The sequence below is a fragment of the Bison bison genome, unplaced genomic scaffold (assembly GCF_000754665.1).
Source record: "Bison bison bison isolate TAMUID 2011002044 unplaced genomic scaffold, Bison_UMD1.0 scf7180017864356, whole genome shotgun sequence".
In the NCBI taxonomy this organism is placed as follows: Eukaryota; Metazoa; Chordata; class Mammalia; order Artiodactyla; family Bovidae; genus Bison; species Bison bison.
This window is the reverse complement of record NW_011494928.1, coordinates 3,450,139-3,474,757: the sequence shown is the minus strand read 5'-3', so window position 1 is coordinate 3,474,757 and position 24,619 is coordinate 3,450,139. Positions and strand designations below refer to the sequence as shown.

Below are 24,619 nucleotides of genomic sequence, written 5' to 3'. Positions count from 1 at the left end.
ACTACTCAGCCATAAAAGAAGGAAATCCTGCCATTTAAGACAACATGGATGAACCCAGAGGACATTAGGTTAAGTGACATAATCCAGACAGAGAAAAGCAAATACTGTATGTTTGCACTTATATGTGGAATTTTAAAAAAAGTCAAACTGACAGAAACAGAAGGTAGAATGGTGGTTGTCACGGGCAGTCTGGGTGGGGGGTTGGGGAATGGAATGAGCAGAGATTGAATAAAAAACACCAACTTTCATTCATAAGATGGAAAAAGCCACCACAGCCACGCACTACAACTGGGGAACAGCCCCAACTTGCCACAACCAGAGAAAGCCCGCAGACAGCAACAGAGGCCCAGAGCAGCGAAAAAACAGATAAACACATACACAATTTTTAAAAAGGTATCAGACAAAGTGCAACAAAATAAACCAGGAAGAGGAAATTAATAAAAGACAGCAATAATGAATAATAAGCAATGCCTTTGTGTGCCAGACTTAAAAAAAGAGAGAGAGCTAAACTATACATGTTTAGAAACAAGAAATAAAACATAAATCCAGGATCTGGAAAGATGCAAAGAACTCTAGGATATTCCTAACTTTGGTAACAAGAAACATATTGGAATGGGTAATCACCAAAACAACCTAAGAAGAAGGGAAATCTGAATATACCAAGTACCATAAAAGAGAAGGGAAAGGTAACTGAGATCTGCCTCACTGAAACTTCAGCTATACACACATGTACACAGCTCAGTTCGGTTCACTCAGTCTTGTCCGACTCTTCAATCCCATGGACTGCAGCACGCCAGGCCTCCCTGTCCATCACCAACTGCTGGAGTTTGCTCAAACTCAATGCCCATTGAGTCAGTGATGCCATCCAACCATCTCATCTTCTGTCATCCCCTTCTTCTCCTGCCTTCAATCTTTCCCAACATTAGGAGCTTTTCCAATGAGACAGTTCTTCCCAACAGGTGGCCGAAGTATTGGAGTTTCAGCTTCATCATCAGTCCTTCCAATGAATACTCAGGTCTGATTTCCTTTAGGATGGACTGGCTGGGTCTCCTTCCTGTCCAAGGGACTCTCAAGAGTCTTCTCCAACACCACAGTTCAAAAGCATCAATTCTTTAGTACTCAGCCTTCTTTATTGTTCAAATCTCATATCCATACATGACTACTGGAAAAATCATAGCTTTGACTAGATGGACCTCTGTTGGCAAAGTAATGTCTCTGCTTTTTAATATGCTGTCTAGGTTGGTCATAGCTTTTCTTCCAAGGAGCAAGAGTCTTTTAATTTCATGACTGCAGTCACCATCTGTAGTGATTTTGGAACCCCAAAAATAAAGTCTGTCACTATTTCCAAGTTTCCACATCTATTTGCCACGAAGTGATGGGACTGGATGCCATGATCTTAGTTTTCTGAACGTTGAGTTTAAGACAACTTTTTCACTCTCTCCTCTTTCACTTCCATCAAGAGACTCTTTAATTCTTCTTCACTTTCTGCCATTAGGGTGGTTTCATCTGCATTTCTGAGGTTATTGATATTTCTCCCAGCAGTATTAATTGCAGCTTGTGCTTCATGCAGCCCAGCATTTCACGTGATGTACTCTGCATATAAGTTAAATAAGCAGGGTGACAATATAGTCTTGACGTACTCCTTTCCCAATTTGGAACCAGTCTGTTGTTCCATGTCCAGTTCTAACTGTTGCTTCCTGACCTGCATACAGGTTTCTCAAGAGGCAGGTCAGGTGGTCTGGTATGCCCATCTCTTGAAGAATTTTCCACAGTTTATTGTGATCCACACAGTCAAAGGCGTTGGCATAGTCAATAAAGCAGAAATAGATGTTTTTCTGGAACTCTCTTGCTTTTTCCTTGATCCAACAGATGTCGGCAATTTAACCTCTGGTTCCTCTGCCTTTTCTAAATCCAGCTTGAACATCTGGAAGTTCACTGTTGATGTACTATTGAAGCCTTGCTTGGAGAACTTTGAGCATTACTTTGCTAGCGTGTGAGATGAGTGCAATTGTGCAGTAGTTTGAACATTCTTTGGCATTGCCTTTCTTTGGGATTGCAATGAAAACAGACTTTTTCCAGTCCTGTGGCCACTGCTGAGTTAGCCAAATTTGCTGGCATATTGAGTGCAGCACTTTAACCGCATCAACTTTTAGGATTTGAAATAGTTCAACTGGAATTCATCACCGCCACTAGCTTTGTTTGTAGTGATGCTTCCTAAGGACCACTTAACTTCACATTCCAGGATGTCGGGCTCTAGGTGAGTGATCACACCCTTGTGGTTATCTGGGTCATGAAGATCTTTTTTGTACAGTTCTTCTGTGTTTTGTTGCTACCTCTTCTTAATATCCTCTGCTTCTCTTAGGTCCATACCATTTCTGTCCTTTATTGAGCCCATCTTTGCATGAAATGTTCCCTTGGTATCTCTAATTTTCTTGAAGAGATCTCTAGTCTTTCCCACTCTATTGTTTTCCTCTGTTTCTTTGCATTGATCACTGAGGAAGGCTTTCTTATCCTCCTTGCTATTCTTTGGAACTCTGCATTCAAATCAGTATATCTTTCCTTTACTCCTTTGTCTTTTGCTTCTCTTCTTTTTTCAGCTATTTGTAAGGCCTCCTCAGAAAACCATTTTGCCTTTTTTCTTCTTGGGGATGGTTTTTATCACCACCTCCTATACAATGTTATGAATCTCTGTCCATAGTTCTTCAGGCACTCTTATAAGATCTAAAGCACTGAATCTATTTGTCACTTCCACTGTATAATCATAAGGGATTTGATTCAGGTCATACCTGAATGGTCTAGTGGTTTTCCCTACTTTCTTCAATTTAAGTCTGAGTTTGGTTCATGATCTGAGCCACAGTCAGCTCCTGGTCTTGTTCTTGCTGACTGTATAGAGCTTCTCCATCTCTGGCTGCAAAAAGAATATAATCAGTCTGATTTCGACATTGACCATCTGGTGATGTCTGTGTGTAGAGTCTTCTCTTGTGTTGTTGGAAGAAGGTGTTTTCTATGACCAGTGCATTCTCTTGGCAAAACTCTATTAGCCTTTGACCTGCTTCATTCTGTACTCCAAGGCCAAATATGCTTGTTACTCCAAGTATCTCTTGACTTCCTACTTTTGCATTCCAATCCCCTATAATGAAAAGGACAGATTTTTGGGGTGTTAGTTCTAGAAGGTCTTGTAGGTCTTCACAGAACTGTTCAACTTCAGCTTCTTCAGCATTACTGGTCGGGGCCTAGATTTGGATCCATGATATTGAATGGTTTGCCTTCTAAGCGAACAGAGATCATTCTGTCGTTTTTGAGATTGCATCCAAGTACTGCATTTGGACTCTTTTGTTGACTATGCTGCCAACTCCATTTCTTCTAAGGGATTCTTGCCCACAGTAGTAGATAAAATGGTCATCTGAGTTAAATTCACCCATTCCAGTCTGTCTTAGTTCACTGATTCCTAAAATGTTGATGTTCACTCTTGGCATCTCCTGTTTGACCTCTTCCAATTTACCTTGATCCATGGACCTAACATTTCAGGTTCCCATGCAATATTGCTCTTTATAGCATTGGACTTTACTTCCATCACCAACTTCCACATCAACAACTTGGTGTTGTTTTTGCTTTGGGTGTTTCTCTTCATTCTTTCTGGAGTTATATCTCCTCTCTTCTCCAGTAATTTATTGGGCACCTCCCGACCTGGGGAGCTCATATTTCAGTGTCATATCTTTTTGCCTTTTCATACTGTTCATGGGGTTCTCAAGGCAAGAATACTGAAGTGGTTTGCCATTCCCTTCTCCAGTGGATCACGTTTTGTCAGAACTCTCCACCATGACCCATTTGTCTGGAGTGACCCTACATGGCATGGGTCACAGTTTCATTGAGTTGGACAAGGCTGTGGTCCATGTGATCAGATTGATTAGTTTTCTGTGATTGTGGTTTTCATTCTGTCTTCCTCTGATGGAGAAGGATAAGAGGCTTATGGAACCTTCTTGATGGGAGAGACTGACTGAGGGGGAAACTTGGTCTTGTCCTGATGGGCAGGGCCATGCTCAGTAAACCTTTAATCTAATTTTCTGTTGATGGCTGGGACTGTGTTCCCTCCCTGTTGTTTGACCTGAGACCAAACTATGGTGGAGGTAATGAAGAAAATGGCAACCTCCTCACACACTGCTACACTTGGTGCCCCAGACCCTGCAGCAGGCCACCGACCTATGCCTCTGCCCGAGACTCCTGGACACTCACGGGCAAGTCTGGGTCAGTCTCTTGTGGGGTCACTGCTCCTCTCTCCTGGGTCCTGGTTTGCACAAAGTTTTGTTTGTGCCCTGCAAGAGTCTGTTTCCCCAGTCCTGTGTAAGTTCTGGCGGCTCTGTGGTGGGGTTATTGGCGACCTCCTAAGAGGGCTTATGCCACACCCAGGTCTGCTGCACACAGAGACCCTGCCCCTGCGGCAGGCCATTGACAATCCATACCTCTGCAGGAGACATTCAAACACTCAATGGCAGGTCTGGCTCAGTCTCTGTGATGTCTCATGGTGAGCCTTCTGAGCATCTGTGGTGGGTTGGAGTTTGATTGTATACTTGATTTCACCCCTCCAACCATCTTTCTGGTACTTCTCCTTTGCCCTTGGGTGTGGGGTATCTTTTTTTGGTGGGATCCAAGATTCTCCTATCGATTGTTGTTCAAAAGTGAGTTGTAAAGAAGATGAGCACATGTCCTTCTATCCGCCACCTTGGAGTGGTATCTATCTATCTATATATACACATTCTCCTTTATATTCTTTTCCATTTTGGTTTATCTTCACTGGTTCAATATCAAGATGGTTTCATAGCTAAGTTCCTTCTAACCTTTAAAGACCTGTAATTCCAATATTATTTAAACTATGGCAGACCACTCATAAATATGGAAAACTCTCTATTTATGTTATAAAGCCAACATAACTATATAACAAGCTGGAAAAAAGAGAACTATATACAAATCTCATTTATATACACAAATCTTAATTTCTAAATAAAATATTACTACATAGAAGCCAGTAATATATTAAAACTGTTAAGAGTATGACTGTTATATGTTGAAGTCCAAGCCATTACTAATACCTTAGAATGTGATCTTATTTGTAAATAGGATCTTTACAGAGGTAACCAAATAAGGAATGAGGTCATTAAGGTGGACTCTAATCCAACATGACAGGGATTCTACAAAAAGGGGAAATCTGGACACCAGAACAGACATACATAGAGGGAAGATGGTATGAAGAAACAAAAAGAAAGAAAGAAAGATGGCCGTGTGAAGACAGGGCACTGGGGCAATGCATGGACATGCCAAGGACTGACAGAGTGTCGGCAAATCACTAGAGGCTACAGAGAGGCAAGGGCAAATCCCTCCCAAAGACTTCAGAGGGAGCACAGTCCTACTGAGACTTCCCCGGTGGCTCAGAGGGTAAAGCATCTGCCTACAATGCAGGAGACCCGGGTTTGATCCCTCGGTCGGGAAGATCCTCTGGAGAAGGAAAAGGCAACCCACTCCAGAACTCTTGCCTGGAAAATACCATGGATGGAGGAGTGTGGTAGGCTACGGTCTGTGGGGTTGCAAAGAACTGGACATGACTAAGCTACTTCACTTTCTTTTTCTTTTCATAGTTTTATTGACACCTTGAGTTTAGACTTCTAGCTTCCAGAACTATACAACAGTAAGTTTCTATTGTCTTCAGACACTCAGTTTGTGGCAGTCTGTTATGACACCACTCAAAAATGAATAGAATGATCAAAAAGGTTTATTCCATGAATTTAAAGGTGGATCAATATCAGGAAATCTATCAATCACAGTGTATTACACATCAAAAAACTAATGGATAAAAACTACATGATGTCATGTATGTTGAATGGGCATTTGATAAAACAGAAGCAAATCTTAAAAACTCTAAGTAATTTCAGGAATAGAAAGACATAATAAAGACCATAAATCAAGAATATTATCCTAAATAGTAAAACTCTAAAATGGTTTCACCTAAAATCAGAAATTAGACAAATTTGCCAATGATCACTATGATTACTTAATATTCTCTTGGAAGTTTCAGCAAGTTCAATATGACAAAAATTACTGTCATGAACACTAGAAGAGATACAACTATTTTTGTTGATGCAACTACATATGTCAAAACACTTAAGAACCTCTAGTAAAAAGCCTACTACAGTTAAAAGGTAGTTTGACTTTTTTTTTTCTATATTTACAGTAAGTTTTTGGATATGGAAAATGGAAAATATTCCACTTACAATAGTGACAAGAACTATAAAATACTTGAGAATAAGTTTAAAAAGAAAGAGAATAAGTTTTAAAAGAGAATAAGTTTTAAAAGGTACAGAAACTATATGAAGAAAACTGTAAGGTCTTATTGAAAAGCATAAAATAAGAGATGAAGAAATAGAAAGCCATGCCATATTACTGGATAGGGAAATTTACTTTTATAGAAATGCCAATTCTTTCAAAGATAATATATAAGCTTAATTCAATTCCAAGTAAAATCCAACAGGAAATTATCAGGAGAAATTGAATTAATTGAGCTTAACATTTATTATAAAAAATCTTTAATTGGATTCCTATTTTATACTACATGCAAAAGTGTAATTCAAATGAATTAAAAATTTAGATGAAAAATATAAAAATCTTTGAAGAAATTATACATATTGTCCAGAAGTTAGAAGAACCATGTTACACAAGGAAGGAAATTCAGAAGCTATAAACAAAAAATTGTACATGTTTGACAAATAAAAGTTTAAAACATTTCATATGACAAAAGATATAAAAGTTAGAAACAACAAATTAGAAAAATGCTGTTATAAACTGACAAGAAAAAAAGAAAGCCCAAAGAAAATGAGTTTCAGCTTTGCCCAAGGAAAATGATCAAAAAATATAACTAGGTCATAGTATATTGCCAATAAATATGCCAATAAATATGCAAAAATATGCCCTCTGCAGTCAGGAAAATGTAAATTAAAAGACTATTGAGAAATCACTATACCCATCAGACCAGCAAAAATTTAAAAGAGCAATAACACCTATTGCCAGTAAGGATGAAATAAAAGGTTACTCTCTTATAGAGAGGGTAGAAATATGATTTGACAACAAATATTTTAAAATTAAAAGATACATATCCTTTGAATTAGCAATTGCATTCTCAGGAAGCTATTCCAAGATGTATGGACAAGGATGTTTTTCATAGTATTGTGTTTCTGTGTAAAAATCTAGAGATAGAGTTGTTAATTATGAATGAATTACAGTTAACCCCTGAACAACATGAGTTTCAACTGTGTGGATTTGTACATGGATTTTTTCATTTTTCCTAAATATGCATTATAGCACTACACATCTGCAATTGGTTGAATCCTCAGATATGGAGGAAGGCTGGCTGTAAAGTTAGCTGCAGACTTTGGACTGCATGGAGTCAGTACCCCTAACCCCAACTGTAATTCTGGAAAAACAGCTGAATTTTTTCATGAAAATCATGAGATATTCTTAAGCTACTATATAATCCGATAAAACCTAAACTTGCTGACTTAGAAGGATTAACAAAGGATAAAAGACACAGATAAGTGTACAAAACGCAATCCATTTTTAAAAAAAGTTAAAACCCCTGAATAGGTATATGACTACACACACACACACACACACACACGAAAAAACATAAAATGATGCATACCGAAGAGTTAACATGTTATCTAATGGATCGGTTATGAGGTGGCTGGAGAAATGGAGGGAAGGGGAGAAACGAGAAAAAGAGTTACAACACTCACTAAAATCACTGGTATATGAGTTATGCTTCAATTCACTAAAACGTATATGTATTTTACATGAGTATATATTTTTTTTCTGAAAAATTAAGAAAAATTAAAAGATGTTTCTCTACTGACTTGTAGAAATATCCATGATATATAGTCAAAAGGCAGTTTAGAATAATGTATATATTGTTGTTATTGTAATCTAATCACTTAGTCGTGTGTTACTGTCATCATCTAACATTACTGTCATCATCTAATCACTTGGTCTTTTTTGCGACCCCATGGACTGTAGCCTGCGAGGCTCCTCTGTCCATGGGATTCTCCAGGCAAGAATACTGGAGTGGGGGAGGGCGAGGGTGGGATGATTTGGGAGATTTGAAACATGTATAATATCATATGTGAAATGAATGGCCAGTCCAGGTTCGATGCATGATACAGGATGCTCGGGGCTGGTGCACTGGGATGACCCAGAGGGATGGTATGGGGAGGGAGTTGGGAGGGGGGTTCAGGATGAGGAACACGTGTACACCCGTGGCAGATTCATGTTGATGTATGGCAAAACCAATACAATATTGTAAAAAATAATAATAATAATAAAGTTTGAATTGTTATTATTTTTTACAAGAATACTGGAGTAGGTGCCATGCCCTCCTCCAGGGGATCTTCCCAACCCAGAGATCAGACCTGAGTCTCCTACATCTCCTGCACTGGCAGGCGGATTCTTTACCACTGAGCCACCAGGGAAGGCCCAATGTAAATGTTATACATGTATTTCTGTAAAAGAACATTCAACTCATCCCATCTAAGTGTTTGCACAAGCAAGGAAAATGTTTTATAGAATGCAGTACAGTAGTTGGTTAGCATTGAGTATCTCTGGAGTCCAAACTGGGATTGGGGATGGACACGGGGGTAATTAGCTGCTTATTTACACATCTTTCTGTGTTTTATTTCTTGAAAATTTGAAAACAAAAAAGCAAACAGAGCCAAATGCCGACAGGAGTCAAAATGAAGTGGCTTAGTGGGGGCTGTAATGAAGCAGAACGCACAACTACAGACATTCAGACTGAGATTCTGAAAAATAACACAAAAACTACTTTTTTGAGAGAGAGAGAGCAGAAAGCCATAGATGAAGGCAGGATCCAATTTAATTTTTTCGTGTATACAAGTTAGGAAAAACAGTCCTTGTGTCACAAGACTTTCTGTAACAGACAGGGAAATCACATATACCTTATTTTTATCTATACTCCATTGGGGTTTCCCTGGTGGCTCAGACGGTAAAGAATCTGCCTGCAATGAGGGAAACCTGGGTTTGATCCCGGAGTTGGGAAGATCCCCTGGAGGAGGGCATGGCAACCCACTCCAGTATTCCTGCCTGGAGAATCCCCATGGACTAGTGAGCTACAGTCCATGGGGTCCAAAGAGTCAGACACAGCTGAGTGACTAAGCATAGCACAGCACATACTCCAATCACAGGATCCATAACGAGGTGCAAAGAAGAATGCAGAAAGCGTCCAGAGTGATTCTATTCTTTGAGGCTAGATTGTGGACTACTAGGAGAATTAAGGACATACTCTCACAGAAATACAGTATCATCACAGAACACTCTGATGCAAATGGTAGCAATATTTTTTGGCATCTATCTCCTGAAACAAAGCAAACAGAAGCAAAAATAAACAAATGCTGCTGCTGCTGCTGCTAAGTCGCTTCAGTCGTGTGCGACTCTGTGAGACCCCATAGATGGCAGCCCACCAGGCTCCCCGGGATTCTCCAGGCAAGAGCACTGGAGTGGGCCACCATTTCTTTTAATTAAAGGGAAACTAATGTCAAATTGAAAAGACAACCTACTGCCAGCAAATTTGGAAAACTCAGCAGTGGCCACAAGACTGGAAAAGGTCAGTTTTCATTCCAATCCCAAAGAAAGGCAATGCCAAAGAATGCTCAAACTACCGCACAATTGCACTCATCTCACACGCTAGTAAAGTAATGCTCAAAATTCTCCAAGCCAGGCTTCAGCAATACGTGAACTATGAACTTCCAGATGTTCAAGCTGGTTTTAGAAAAGGCAGAGGAACCAGAGATCAAATTGCCAACATCCACTGGATCAAGGAAAAAGCAAGAGAGTTCCAGAAAAACATCTGTTTCTGCTTTATTGACTATGACAAAGCCTTTGACTATGTGGATCACAATAAACTGTGGAAAATTCTTCAAGAGATGGGCATACCAGACCACCTGACCTGCCTCTTGAGAAACCTGTATGCAGGTCAGGAAGCAATAGTTAGAACTGGACATGGAACAACAGACTGGTTCCAAATAGGAAAAGGAGTATGTCAAGGCTGTATATTGTCACCCTGCTTATTTAACTTATATGCAGAGTACATCATGAGAAACGCTGGACTGGAAGAAGCACAAGCTGGAATCAAGATTGCTGGGAGAAATATCAATAACCTCAGATATGCAGATGACACCACCCTTATGGCAGAAAGTGAAGAGGAACTCAAAAGCCTCTTGATGAAAGTGAAAGAGGAGAGTGAAAAAGTTGGCTTAAAGTTCAACATTCAGAAAACAAAGATCATGGCATCTGGTCCCATCACTTCATGGGAGATAGATGGGGAAACAGTGGAAACAGTGTCAGACTTTATTTTTTTGGGCTCCAAAATCAATGCGGATGGTGACTGCAGCCATGAAATTAAAAGACGCTTACTCCTTTGAAGGAAGGTTATGACCAACCTAGATAGCATATTCAAAAGCAGAGACATTACTTTGCCAACAAAGGTCCGTCTAGTTAAGGCTATGGTTTTTCCAGTAGTCATATATGGATGTGAGAGTTGGACTGTGAAGAGAGCTGACCACTGAAAAATTGATGCTTTTGAACTGTGGTGTTGGAAAAGACCCTTTTTTTTTTTTTTTAGATATTTGAAATACAACTTTATTCTGATTCTAAATGAAAAAGAATGGGAATGACAGTAACAAACAAGATTCCACCTCTCAATATTGTCATGTGACTATAGCAGTCTTATATTTGAAACTCAAGGAGGAAACAACTGTATTCCAAAACACCTAAATATGCAGGTCCAAAAAATGAAGGTTTTTTTTTTTTAAACTGCCACATTCACTCCAAAGCCCATCCATCTCCTTCAGCATCCAAAGATTAAGCACATGTTCTGCTTAGCTGTATAATAAAGTGGCAAACACACTATACCACTGACATCACAGGGCAGTTGCCTATAAAACTAGACTTCTGACGCTGGGCCCCAGCTTCGCTTTCTCACAGGTCATCATCTTCATCCGGGACAGCAGTTGTCTGAGCAACCTCTAAATCGTGCTCATACTGTGCTGCCAAGGCTGGGTCCATGACCACCTCTGGCGGGGCAAGAGCAGGCATGGCGACAAACTCCAAGTTAGGGTCTCCAATCAGTTTTCTAGCAAGCCAGAGGAAGGGCTTTTCAAAGTTGTAGTTACTTTTGGCAGAAGTGTCATAGTACTGAAGATTCTTCCTTCGGTGGAAGACAGTTGACTTTGCCTTAACCTTTCTGTCCTTAATATCCACTTTGTTGCCACACAACACAATTGGGATGTTCTCACACACTCGAACCAGATCTCTATGCCAGTTAGGCACATTCTTGTAAGTAACTCTTGATGTTACGTCAAACATTATAATGGCACACTAACCTTGTATATAATAACCATCTCTCAGTCCACCAAATTTCTCCTGACCAGCTGTATCCCATACATTGAACTTAATAGGTCCTCTGTTGGTATGAAACACAAGAGGATGGACCTCAACACCCAGGGTAGCTACATACTTCTTCTCAAATTCACCAGTCAGATGATGCATCACAAATGTAGTTTTTCCAGTACCACCATCACCAACCAAAACAAGTTTGAACTGAACTTGGGGTTCTCCTTGGGCAGCCATCGTGATGTTACTTCCAGAAGCATCTCTGTGCCCATCTGACTGAGGGCTGGAAAGATGGTGGAAGCCGGAAAAGACTCTTGAGAGTCCCTTGGACTGCAAGGAGATCCAACCAGTCCATTCTAAAGGAGATCAGTCCTGGGTGTTCTTTGGAAGGACTGATGCTAAAGCTGAAACTCCAATACTTTGGCCACCTCATGCGAAGAGTTGACACATTGGAAAAGACTCTTGATGCTGGGAGGGATTGGGGGCAGGAGAAGAAGGGGACAACAGAGGATGAGATGGCTGGATGGCATCACCGACTCAATGGACATGAGTTTGAGTGAACTCCAGGAGTTGGTGATGGACAGGGAGGCCTGGCGTGCTGCAATTTATGGGGTTGCAAAGAGTCGGACACGACTGAGTGACTGAACTGACTGAACTGACTGACTGAATGCAAGAAAATATGATATGATCAACAAGGGTTAATATCAAAAGTATGTAAACATCTCATACACTCAACATCAACAAAACAAACTACCCAATTAAAAAATAGAAAAACTGAATAGTTTTCCAAGGAGAACATTCAGATGGATAACAGGCACAAGAAACATTGCTCAACATTCTTAATCATCAGAGAAATGCAAATTGAAACCACAATGAGATTATCACCTCACACTTGTCAGAATGGCTATCATCAAAAAGAATACAAATAACAAGTATTGGTGAGAACATGGAGAAAAGGAAACCCTCATACACTGTTGATGGGAATGCAAATTGGTGCAGCCACTGTGGAAAACAGTAAAGAAGTTTCTCAAAACACTAAAGATAGAACTATCTTACGATCCAGCAATTTCACTCATGGGTATATAAATATCTGACAAAAACAAAAACATGGTTCAAAAAGATACGTATACCCCGATGTTCACAGCAAAATTGTCAAGATATGGAAGTAACCTAAGTGTCCATCAACAGGTGAATAGATAAAGATGGCGTGGTTCGCACACACACACACACAATGGAATACTACTTGGCTATAAAAAGAGTGAGATTTTGCCATGTGCAACAACATGGATGGACTGGAAGGGTATGAGGCCAAGTGGAATAAGTCAGAGAAAGACAAACACTGTGTGACACCACTCCTATGTATAATACAAAAAATAAAACAAATAGTGAATATAACAAAAAAGACAGTCGCAGATAGAGAGAGAGCAGGAGGGAATTAAGAGGCACAAATTATTATGTATAAAATAAATTATGAGGATATATTGTATAACACAGGGAATATAGCCAATATTTTATAATAACTATAAATAGAGAATAACCTTAAAAATTGTGAATCACTAAGTAGTATACCTGTAACTTACATAATATTGTAAACCAACTATACTTCAATTAAAAATTCAAAAATAAAAATACTGACAAAGAAAGAAATACAGAATCCTGACTTAAGAAAGGACTATGGAGAATGCGTGATCCAACTTTATCGCTTTACAGTGAGGAATCTGAGGCCAAGTTAAGCAATCGCCTTACTCGGATCCCCTGCATTCCCTGCACTGGCAGTAAATTATTTTATCTCAGAATATTTACTCAAAGCAAATAAATGATAAACAAGTAACTATGATATTTTATTAGTTCAATAAATAAACGTTCTCCTATTTCACATGTAAAAAAGCAAACCTCAACTGTTCTATGAAACAACTGAAAAGAAAGGCACGTAACCTGTTTAAGCTGTCTTGTGTGAGCCTGTAAAGGCACCAGTTAAAACCACAAGGCCAGATCTCAATCGTTCACTGATCCATTCTTCTTTTCATTCAACCAGCATTCACTGAAGACTTTCCTCCTGACGTTGGGAAGTATTGGTGACACATTAATAAGGCACCACTCGGTCCTTGTTCCCCATGAGGGGGGAGTGACAAGCTATGAGACAAATCGGCCCAAGTGCGGCTGGAACTACCTGTTCTGACTGGAGTCTCAGGGGCAGGTCATCAAGTGGAACTGACAGGAGTCGGGCCGTGCAGGGTGTAGGAGTCCAGACGCAAAGGCCAGGACAGTAATATATGTTTGAGGAAATAATTTGAATTGAGCCCAATTCAAGAAAAGAACAAGGAGAAAACCAGAAATTCAAATGTTCCAGCCTGCAGATAAAAGTAAATTCCATCCAAGTACGAGATACTTTGTCAGCCTGACTCCTGCACGCCTGACAGGCGGGAGGCGTTCAGTAAACAGTATCTGGCCAAGGAGGCAAGCTCTCTGTTCAAGCTACTGAGTGGCGTCAGCACATTACCATGTACCGTCCAGGGTCCAAGTCTCCCATCATGCCTTTCAGGTGTGTGTTTTCAGTCCTGACAGCTTTGTACCTCGTATCCAACATCTGAAAGGAGATTAGTAGTTAAAAGTGAATGTGATATTCGTAATAAGAGCCCACAATTCTATGAAAATTAATTTTACTTTGTTAATATAAATATTTTCTAAGAGTAGCAAAGGGAGACACTTAGGCAGGCTCATCGTAAATCAGGTATTCTCATTCAGTTCTCTGATCTTCGGCAGGCCCCACTGTACCCTCCTTTCCTGATTGCTGCCAAATTAAAAACAAACTATACTGATTGATTACCCTTTCCCATTCCCAAATTCCATTTCTCACTTCTGTTTTTTTATGGTATGCAAATTATCACCAGAAAAAAAATCACAATTTTAAAAACATGGTTGAATAACACTGTCCATTAAGTTTCTTCATTACCTGATTAATTTTTACAACATGCAAATATGATTTCATGTTAAGTTTTGTTCTTCCTGCCAAATTTCCTTCTTTTTTTGTGACTACTTCATTTTGTCTCCTAATTTATTTTCTCCCTAATTTCTTCTACTTGACAGTATTTAGACATGGCATCTGACCTTTTATTTGTCTAGGGCTCTTTTCTACATAAAGCACTTTCCTTAAAAAGATTTACTTTTGTAAATTATAAAATATATTCTCCTTGACAAAAGTCTAAAAATATAGAAAAGTATAAAGGTTAAAATGAAAACCATTCTTAATCCAACTACCTAGATCAGTGTTAACACCTGTAAAATATCAATTCCTATACAGTGCAGCCAATGCTATCATCTCATTTTTGTAGTTTTCATGTGTATTTTACAGGTTAATCACAGTTTAAGGCTTATACTAGAGCAAAGCCAGAATATTTTCTTATTTTTACAATACACAGGATTTAAATAGCCCTGTTATTGACTTTTTGCATGGACTGTAGCCCACCAGGTTCCTCTGTCCATGGAATTCTCAAGGCAAGAATACTGGAGTGGGTTGCCATCCCCTTCTCCAGGGGATCTTCCCAACCCAGGGATCAAACCTGGGTCTCTCGCATTCCAGGCAGATTCTTTATCATCTGAGCCAACAGGGAAGCCCCAGTAACCATCACAGATCTAGAAAATTATTGAATGGTGCTCTCAAAAACTATATTTGGGGTAATAATGCAGAGAAACTCTACACTTTCAGTAGCAGGTCACCAATTTGATAATGAGTACAGGATTGAGGTGGTGAAAGAAATGGCAACCCACTCCAGTATTCGTGCCTGGAGAATTCCACGGACAGAGGAGCCTGGTGGGCTACAGTGCATGGGGTTGCAAAGAGTCGGACACGACTAAGTGACTAAACCACCACCACCACCAAAGGATTGAGGGAATTTCAAAATAAATAGGAGGGGAGGGAAGAAGGAAGGGAAGACTCAGAAGTCACTTGCAGTATCTGAACAGTAGAATGTTATAATCGCTGTTTTTTTCCATGAACCATGCTATGCATTAGGTGAATATTCAGTGCATATGAGCTAATCTTCATTTTCAATATCCATTTTTCAAAATTCTAAAATAAATATATGAAATGGGAGTGAGAAATGTCCATGAAAAGCTGGAGTAAAAGCTCTTCTTAAGTTAAAAATGTTAATTGACGAACTAAGGAAAACAAATCCAGGAAGCAATCTGTGACCACCGCGTGCTGTTGCTGTGGGGGCGATCACCTGGGTCGCCAGAAGACGACGGCGTGAGATTTACAGAAATCGTCCTGTGCTGCCCCTTGCTTCCCCGGTTTTTGGTTGATGACACTTTGCGTTATCTCACCCAGGTGTTATGCGACTCCACTAGGCATTTCTGTGCTGCTAGACTCAGAAACCGTAGAAGAAAGAGAACACTTCCCGCAGTCAGTAAGCAAGGTGACTCTGCACTGAACAAGGGTGACCTGGACAGGCGCTCCTGCCCCTCGCATACCTGTTGTTTCGACAGCATTTTCTCTTTTATCTCTAGCTCCATTTTTAACTGTCTTTCCAGAAGGGCAGCTTTCTTCATGACAGTTGCTATAGTGATCTCCTTCTGATGAAGCTCCTGTGTTAGGTCAGAGATTTCATTCCTCATTCTTTCCTGCTCAGAGCTATGGTACTCTTCCTCCTGATAGAGATGACTTCTTATCTGCAGCAGATATTTTCCAGAAAACAGCAACAAATCCTTCAGAGAGGCAGCTGAAAGGGTTCACTGACCATGTGCTGTCTTTCTGTCCTACCTTAAACTTAGGCAGACCCCACCTAACCCCCCTTTTCTGATCAATGTTGAATTAAAAAGATACAATAATGATTCATTTACTTTTTCCTTCCACTTTCAAAAGTTCTTTTTCACTTCTACTTCTTACTGTGTGCAAGTCATCACCAACTACTGATACCACTTCAGTGACTACTTTGACGGGAAGGTGGGGAATGTATTATCTAGCACTTCCCCCAGCTTCACTGACGTATACTTGGTATACGGAAAACTGCACACAGTTCATGGGTAAAATCTGGTGAGTTTGGACACAGACATAATAATCATTATAGTTGTCTTTAAAAGTTTCTCTGTGTCCCTTTGTGGTTTTATTAATAATTGTGTGTGTATGGTAAGAACACTCTTCTGCCTTTCTAACAAATCTTTATCCGCACAATACCGTACTGTTGACTGTTGCACTGGGTTGTACAGGATGTGGAACTTACTTGTCTTGTGGAACTTACTTTATACCCATCAAACCACCACTCTGGGATTGGTGCCATGGACGAGTGCTGGCCCTACCACCAAGAGACTGATGAACCAGTTTTTAGGGAGAAAAGAGTTGGCTCAGAGAAGGGACTTGCTCAAAGTCATAAACTATGAACGGGAAGGACGAGGTACAGAACTTAGGACTGTTGGCTCTAAATTCCGTGCTTTTTGGGGGACTAAATTATGCTGTACTATTTGTGACTGAACACTGTGTTTTCCAGAATCATGTTATAATAAATTTCAAACTTCATGTGTTCATGAAAAAGCATCACCCACTTTTCTTAGCCTGTGGAATCTCATATTCTTAACATTCGCTAAACCTCCCATGGTAGAAACTGCTGGGTCACCCTGGACTCCTCCCCACCCTCACCCTCCCAAATCAAGTCAGGTAGGAAACCATGGTCCTTCTGTTTCAGCCTCTCCTGAGTCCTGCCTCTGCTCTCCATTCCTACTACCTCTGTCTTAGTTTAGCCTCCTCTCATCTTCCTAGAAATCATTTGCACTTTCGTGGACCACAGCCCTCCAGGCTCCTTTGTCCATGGGATTTCCCAGGCAAGAATACTGGAGCGGGTTCCCATTTCCTTCTCCAGGGGGTCTTCCCAACCCAGGGATCAAATCCATGTCTCTTGTGTCTCCTGCATTGCAGGCAGATTCTTACCACTGAGCCATCTGGGAGGCCCTTAGAAATCATTCACCATTTCTAATTCACTGTCTCTGATTCTTGAGGTTCTGAGATAAAGTACATAATTACTGTTCTCAGAAAAAGAAAATCACAGTCCATCAGAGGAAGCGGGAAAATACACAGTTACAACAGAGTGCAGCAACCAGTGCCAGCAGCACATGGTGGAGCAGCGCTTACTCCAGCCTGTGGGTATCAGGACAGGTCCCAGAGGAAGGGGCCTGGGACTGACACAGGGATGAACAGAAGCCCGAGGGGAGAGAGAGACGGGGATGGGCTCCCAGGCAACGAGTGCAGCGAAGGAAAGGGGTCAGAGGGAGGGGCACGCTCAGTGAGCCACAAGCAGCCTGACGAGGCTGGACTCAGTGCGCTGTGAGAAGTAAGGCTGGAGGTTAAGCAGGGGCCATGCACAAAGGGATTTATATGAATTTACACCAGGGAACTTACTTCGAAAACTTTTTTTCATTTCTTCTTTAAAAATTTCAAGACATAATCTCTAAAAGATTATGAGTGTGCTCTCTCTCTTCAAATGTAACCAGAATAATGTCTTAAAAATATTAACAATTCCTCAATATCATATAATACCCAGGCAGTATCAAATTTATATTTGTATCAGAGGTGTGATGAATGTTTTTTAAATTTATTTGTTTGAATAGAGATTTAAATGTGGTGCACGCATTGAGACCAGCTCCTATATTTTTAAAGCCTCTCTTTGTGCCTGCATGCATGTGTGTGTTCTCTAAATACTCTACATACATCATCTTATTTAATCCCCACAATCTCTATTTTCCAGATTAGATAGAAAAGTAAGATATGCAACTGTTCATAAATCACATTCCTGGTAACAGGCAGTCTGATTACACTCTGCTGTGTAACCTGTCTGAGCAAAGCCCTGGAATGTGGTTCCCACATTGGAAAAAAGCCAGAGTGGGATGACCTAACATGGAAAATACTCAGGTCAGGAAGGCAGGTGGTCCAGCTTCAGGCTTCATCCCACCAATCCCTTACCTGGATCTATTCTTTATACTAACATTTTTAGAATTTCAGAGTTGGATGTAACCTTGGAAATCACGTGGTCTAACTCCATCATTTAAAAATATAAATGAAAAAAAAAAAAAAAGACTCTCAGGGAAGGAACTGGCTGGGTCTAAATTACCCAGTCGTAAGAGCAGAAGCATAGAGTAGGAGGCTGGAGTACAAGCGCATTTGCCCAGCACAGTATTACGCATCTCCTTTTGTCTCCCATCTCCTCTCTCCAATTTTTTTCCTTATAATTTATCTGATGAACACTGTGGTTGTTCTATAATGTGCCTCAATTTGGATTTTATGATTGCATCCCTCTGATGTAGAATACACAGAACTGTACAAAAAAGATCTTCATGACCCAGATAACTACGATGGTGTGATCACTCACCTAGAGCCAGACATCCTAGATTGTGAAGTCAAGTGGGCCTTAGGAAGCATCACTATAAACAAAGCTAGTGGAGGTAATGGAATTCCAGTTGAGCTATTTCAAATCCTAAAAGATGATGCTGTTAAAATGCTGCACTCAATATGGCAGCAAATATGGAAAACTTAGCAGTGGCCACAGGACTAGAAAAGGTCAGTTTTCATTTCAATCCCAAAGAAAGGCAATGCAAGAATGTTCAAACTACTGCACAATTGCACTCATCTCACACGCTAGCAAAGTAATGCTCAAAATTCTCCAAGCCAGGCTTCAACAGTACATGAACAGTGAACCTCTAGATGTTCAAGCTGGATTTAGAAAAGGCAGAGGAACCAGAGATCAAATTGCCAACATCCGTTGGATCATCAAAAAAGCTAGAGTGTTACAGAAAAACATTTACTTCTGCTTTATTGACTATGCCAAAGCCTTTGACTGTGTGGATTATAACAAACTGTGGAAAATTCTTAAAATAACGGGAATACCAGACCACCTTACCTACCTCCTGAGAAATCTGTATGCAGGTCAAGAAGCAACAGTTAGAACCGGACATGGAACAACAGACTGGTTTCAAATTGGTAAAGAAGTACATCAAGGCTGTATATTGTCACCCTGTTTATTTAACTTATATGCAGAGTGCATCATGTAAAATGTCAGGTTGGATGAAGCACAAGCTGGAATCAAGATTGCCGGGAGAAATATCAGTAATCTCAGATACACAGATGACACCACCTTTATGGCACAAAGTGAAGAAGAAATAAAGAGCCTCTTGATGAAAGAGAATGAGGGGAGTGAAAAAGTTGGCTTAAAACTCAACATTCAGAAAGCTAAGATTATGGTATCTGGTCCCAGCACTTCATGGCAAATAGATGGGGAAACAATGGAAACAGTGACAGACTTTATTTTTGGGGCTCCAAATCACTGCAGATGGTGACTGAAGCCATGAAATTAAAAGATGCTTACTCATTGGAAGAAAAGCTATGACCAACTTAGACAGTATATTAAAAAGCAGAGACATTACTTTGCTGACAAAGGTTCATCTAGTCAAAGCTATGGTTTTTCCAGTAGTCATGTATGGATGTGAGAGTTGGACTATAAAGAAAGCTGAGCACTGAAGAACTGATGCTTTGGAATTGTGGTGTTGGAGAAGACTCTTGAGAGTCCCTTGGACTGCAAGGAGATCCAACCAGTCTGTCCTAAAGGAAATTAGTCCTGAATATTCATTGGAAGGACTGATGTTGAAGCTGAAATGCCAATACTTTGACTACCTGATGCGAAGAATTGACTCCTTAGAAAAGACCCTGATGCTGAGAAGATTGAAAGCAGGAGGAGAAGGGGATGACATAGGATGAAACAGTTGGATGGCATCACTGATTCCATGGACATGAGTTTGAGCAAGCTCCAGGAGATGTTTATGGACAGGGAAGCCTGACGTACTGCAGTCCATGGGGTCACAAAGAGTCAGACATGACTGAGCGACTGAACTGGACTGATGTAGCTTAACATGTTCTTAAAATAGTACTTCTAAAATGCGGGAAAAAATGAATATACTGTCATGAAGAAGGAGTAAGTTATTTTTTATTATTTTCTCAACATTTAGATATTAAAGCATGCTATACTTCAAAACTCTTTAAATGAGCTTAATTTATCTAGCTCTAAATGACTTTTGGGTTTATTAAAAATGTCAATTTTATCACAAAATTAGTGACTAAAAATCATTCTATATTGAAAAAAGAGAAAAATAAAATACTTGCAAGAGTCATAATATATGGCTCTTGTTGGTTTTATTACAGAATGAAATGCTCTCTCCAAACACTTCCTGGAAACTCTAGCTATTTATACACAATTTATTTGCTAGCTTTTCTGCACAGCAATGTGTCATCTAGAGGCCTCCCAGAGCCTGTGCAGAGATTTGTGCCTGGCATTCTCTCCCTCCATATCAAAACTAGGCAGAACCAGTAGATTCCGTCTGTCACTAAGCTGTATTACTCTACCTAAATCTATAAGGTTAAGAACAGTATAACTATACTTTGGGAGTCTTTAATCAACCTTTCATCATAAGGTATTCACTGGGGTCTTCAGTAAAGAATAGTTTTACAAATTATATTTTAAAATATCAGTAAAATTAGTTTCAGGAGATTATGTGAAAAACATAAGAAAAATGTTCATTAATTCATAACAACTTTTTCTACACTTAATAGTTGCCTCATAGTCAATTTTTCAGGAGATGGGACTTGTCTTTTACATTATTGTATTTCCTCAGAAATAAGCAGAATAGCACTAGTCCTGAAGTGAAGTGAAAGTCACTCAGTCATGTCTGGCTCTTTTTGAGCCCATGGACTACAGTCCATGGAATTCTCCAGGCCAGAATACTGGAGACGGCAGCCTTCTCCAGGGTATTCTACCAACCCAGGGATCAAACCCAGGTCTCCCACATTGCAGGTGGATTCTTTACCAGCTGCACCACCAGGGATCCTACTAGATACTCAATAAATGTTTGTTGAACTTATGACCCTATACAATTATGGGAGACCTCAGCATTAATATTGATTTGGCCGCTAAATATTTCTTTCCCCTCATTGTGTTCAGCACTGTTCTGGGCAATGGATGATAATTCAAAGCCATGCCCAGGTTTTTCCTACTTTTAACAATTGTTTAGACTATACATTAATGAATATACTGTGTAATCCTTAAACCTAAAGAATAGGAAAGTGAGTAGCAGCCAGGATAAACTTATGGGAAAAAAAAACCCACAATGGAATTTTACTAGAGGAAGAACAGAGGTATTTTTTTGTAGGAGAGTTGAAACCCACAGAGTCTTCCATGGCAGTGTCCAGGTCTTATTCATACTCCTGTTCCCAGCTGCTGGCAAAGTACTTGCTACATGTTTGGTGTAACCAACAGTAACAGCAGCGAACATCTATTAGGTGCTTCTCCTGAGCTAGGGAGGCCCTGTTCTAAGCACTTTACTTGCATTATTTTCTGGATTTAAAGGAAGAGTATGAACTCTAGAGCCAGATTGCCTGGATTCAGATCTGGCCTCTGCCACTTAATAGCTATAATATTGGTGGAAATTACTGACCTTCTCTGTGGTTTAGTTTCCTCAAATATAAAAGAGGATAGTATTAGTACCTACTTTATCAGATGGGAGGACTTCCCTGGTAGCTCAGTTGGTAAATAATCCGCCTGCAATGCAGAAGACCCAAGTTCGATTCCTGGGTTGGGAAGATCCCCTGGAGAAGGGAATGGCTACCCACTCCAGTATTCTGGCCTGGGGAATTCCATGCACTGTGTAGTCCATGGGCTTGCAAAAAGTCGGACATGACTGAGCGACTTTCACTTTATCAGACGGTTGTGAGGAATATAAGAATCAGGTTTTGCTAAGCCCTTAGAACAGCTTCTGGCACATGGCAAGAGCAATTTAATGTTAGTTGCTCAGTTGTGTCCAGCTCTTTGCAACTCCATGGACCGGGGCTCCCCAGGCTCCTCACTCCATGGGATTCTCCAGGCAAGAATCCTGGAGTGGATAGCCATTCCCTGCTTCAGGTGATCTTCCTGACCCAGGGATCGAACCGGGGTCACCTGCATTGCAGGCAGATTCTTTACGTCTGAGCCACCAGGGAAGCCCAAGAGTTGTTTAAGTAGCAGCTAGTATTAGCTCGTTTACTCATCATGACCTTATGAAGTGAACTGAAGTGAAATCAAAGTCGCTGAGTCATGTCTGACTCTTTGCAACCCCATGGACTATACAGTCCATGGAATTCTCCAGGCCAGAACACTGGAGTGGGTAGTCTTTCCCTTCTCCAGGGGATCTTCTCAACCCAGGAATCGAAGGCAGGTTTCCTGCATTGCAGGTGGATTCTTTACCGGCTGAGCCACAAGGGAAGCCCCATGACCTTATGAGGTAGGACTAATTAGCCCAGCCCCATCCTGGAAACAGGACTTTGAGCAACTGGCACAGGCAACTTCCTCGTTTATGCACCTGGCATGTGGCTGAGTGCCTGGCTGAGCTCTCACTCTTGCCATCAACTGCCTTTCACGAAGCCCGAGGCCCTCTACCTGTCACGAGCAGTGTCCCAGCAGTAGAGTGATGACCTGAAGTTTGTGTTCCCTATAGCTTCACACTGAGAAGTGTCAGAATTACAGCTTGGTAGGTTATTGTCTTAGGAGAAAATACATCAATAGCAGGAGGAAGAAGGGAGTGAGAGGGAAGATTTTTTTTCCCTTTGTATTCAAAGATTTCAGATCTGCCTGGAAGAATGGAGCTCCTTATTTACCATACCTTGTTCAACTCTTTTTCATGATCTGGTTGATCTGGGGTCACTGAAAATAGCTCTTTCCTTTTTTTTTCTGTTTCTTTAATAGACGGTAAATAAGATGATTCAAGTCTACAAATTAAAATGAATAAAAGTTAAACTTGATAAATTGTTATGATTACATTGTTAATTTAGGCCATAGTAGGCTGCAGAGACAGATTATTAATCTGCTGGAGACATTTCTAGTTACACACATGAAAAGTTCTAATACATTCAGGTCCCATAAGTATTTACATATTTAACTGAGTGCAAATAATAGTGTTAGTGAAAATAAAACACAGTAATTAATATGGAATTTCAATTATACATTAAAAATTGGCTGAATACTCAATTTGCACATGTAGATAAGATTTTTGGATAAGAAGAAAATGATTGTTTCATATAATAAAATAGCTTGGGAGCCAGTTTAAAAAAGGAAATACACCTGACCTGCTTCTACATTGTGGAAAGGAACTATGTCAGGATATGTCCAAGGGGAGCAACTACTCCATAAAAGTGATCCAAAATGATTAAATCTGACAGCCTGCCCAGAGAAAGCTCAAATAGTCTATTCTTCAGCTGCTCAATTTATAAAATGGAATAGCAACCACATATGGGCACTAGACAGAGAAGGCAATGGCACCCCACTCCAGTGCTCCTGCCTGGAAAACCCCATGGATGGAGGAGCCTGGTGGGCTGCAGTCCATGGGGTTGCTGAGGGTCGGACACAACTGAGTGACTTCACTTTCACTTTTCACTTTCATTCATTGGAGAAGGAAATGGCAACCCACTCCAGTGTTCGTGCCTGGAGAATCCCAGAGACAGGGGAGCCTTGTGGGCTGCCATCTATGGGGTCACACAGAGTTGGACATGACTGAAGTGATGCAGCAGCAGCAGCAGCATGGGCACTAGAGAGGAAAGGCAGGAACTAGTATGAAAAGTACAATTTCCACAGGAAATTTGGAGAACTAGAAACAGGTAATGTTCACTTCCACATCAGGGAGATTGGTAAAATAAAAAATCGTTGAAACATGAAAAATAAAGATAACCATGCTGCCAAAGAACTAAACAGACATTTCTCCAAAGAAGACATGCAGATGGCTAACAAACACATGAAAAGATGCTCAACATCACTCATTATCAGAGAAGTGCAAATCAAAAGCACAATGAGGTACCATCTCACGCTGGTCAGAATAGCTGCTATCTGGAGCCTATTATACAGAGTGAAGTAAGCCAGAAGGAAAAACACCAATACAGTATACTAACGCATATATATGGAATTTAGAAAGATGGTAACGATAACCCTGTATACGAGACAGCAAAAGAGACACTGACGTATAGAACAGTCTTATGGACTCTGTGGGAGAGGGAGAGGGTGGGAAGATTTGGGAGAATGGCATTGAAACATGTAAAATATCATGTATGAAACGAGATGCCAGTCCAGGTTCAATGCATGATACTGGATGCTTGGGGCTGGTGCACTGGGACGACCCC

The 24,619-nt window shown here is 40.4% G+C and overlaps 2 protein-coding genes across 2 annotated transcripts in view; both read right to left on the bottom strand.

Annotated features, from left to right (window-relative positions):
- CCDC67 (coiled-coil domain containing 67) overlaps positions 1-24,619 on the bottom strand; it is a 140,206-nt gene that overhangs the window by 44,868 nt on the left and 70,719 nt on the right. The window contains exons 9-11 of the mRNA XM_010855167.1: positions 23,113-23,218; positions 15,916-16,113; positions 13,946-14,032 (exon numbers count right to left, since the gene is read on the bottom strand). Coding sequence (XP_010853469.1) covers positions 13,946-14,032; positions 15,916-16,113; positions 23,113-23,218 — 391 coding nt within the window. The remainder of the gene's footprint in view (positions 1-13,945; positions 14,033-15,915; positions 16,114-23,112; positions 23,219-24,619) is intronic.
- LOC104999607 (GTP-binding nuclear protein Ran-like) lies at positions 10,731-11,746 on the bottom strand. Its single transcript, XM_010855166.1, has one exon. The coding sequence runs from the start codon at positions 11,416-11,418 to the stop codon at positions 11,032-11,034; it is 387 nt and encodes a 128-aa protein (XP_010853468.1). The 5' UTR covers positions 11,419-11,746; the 3' UTR covers positions 10,731-11,031.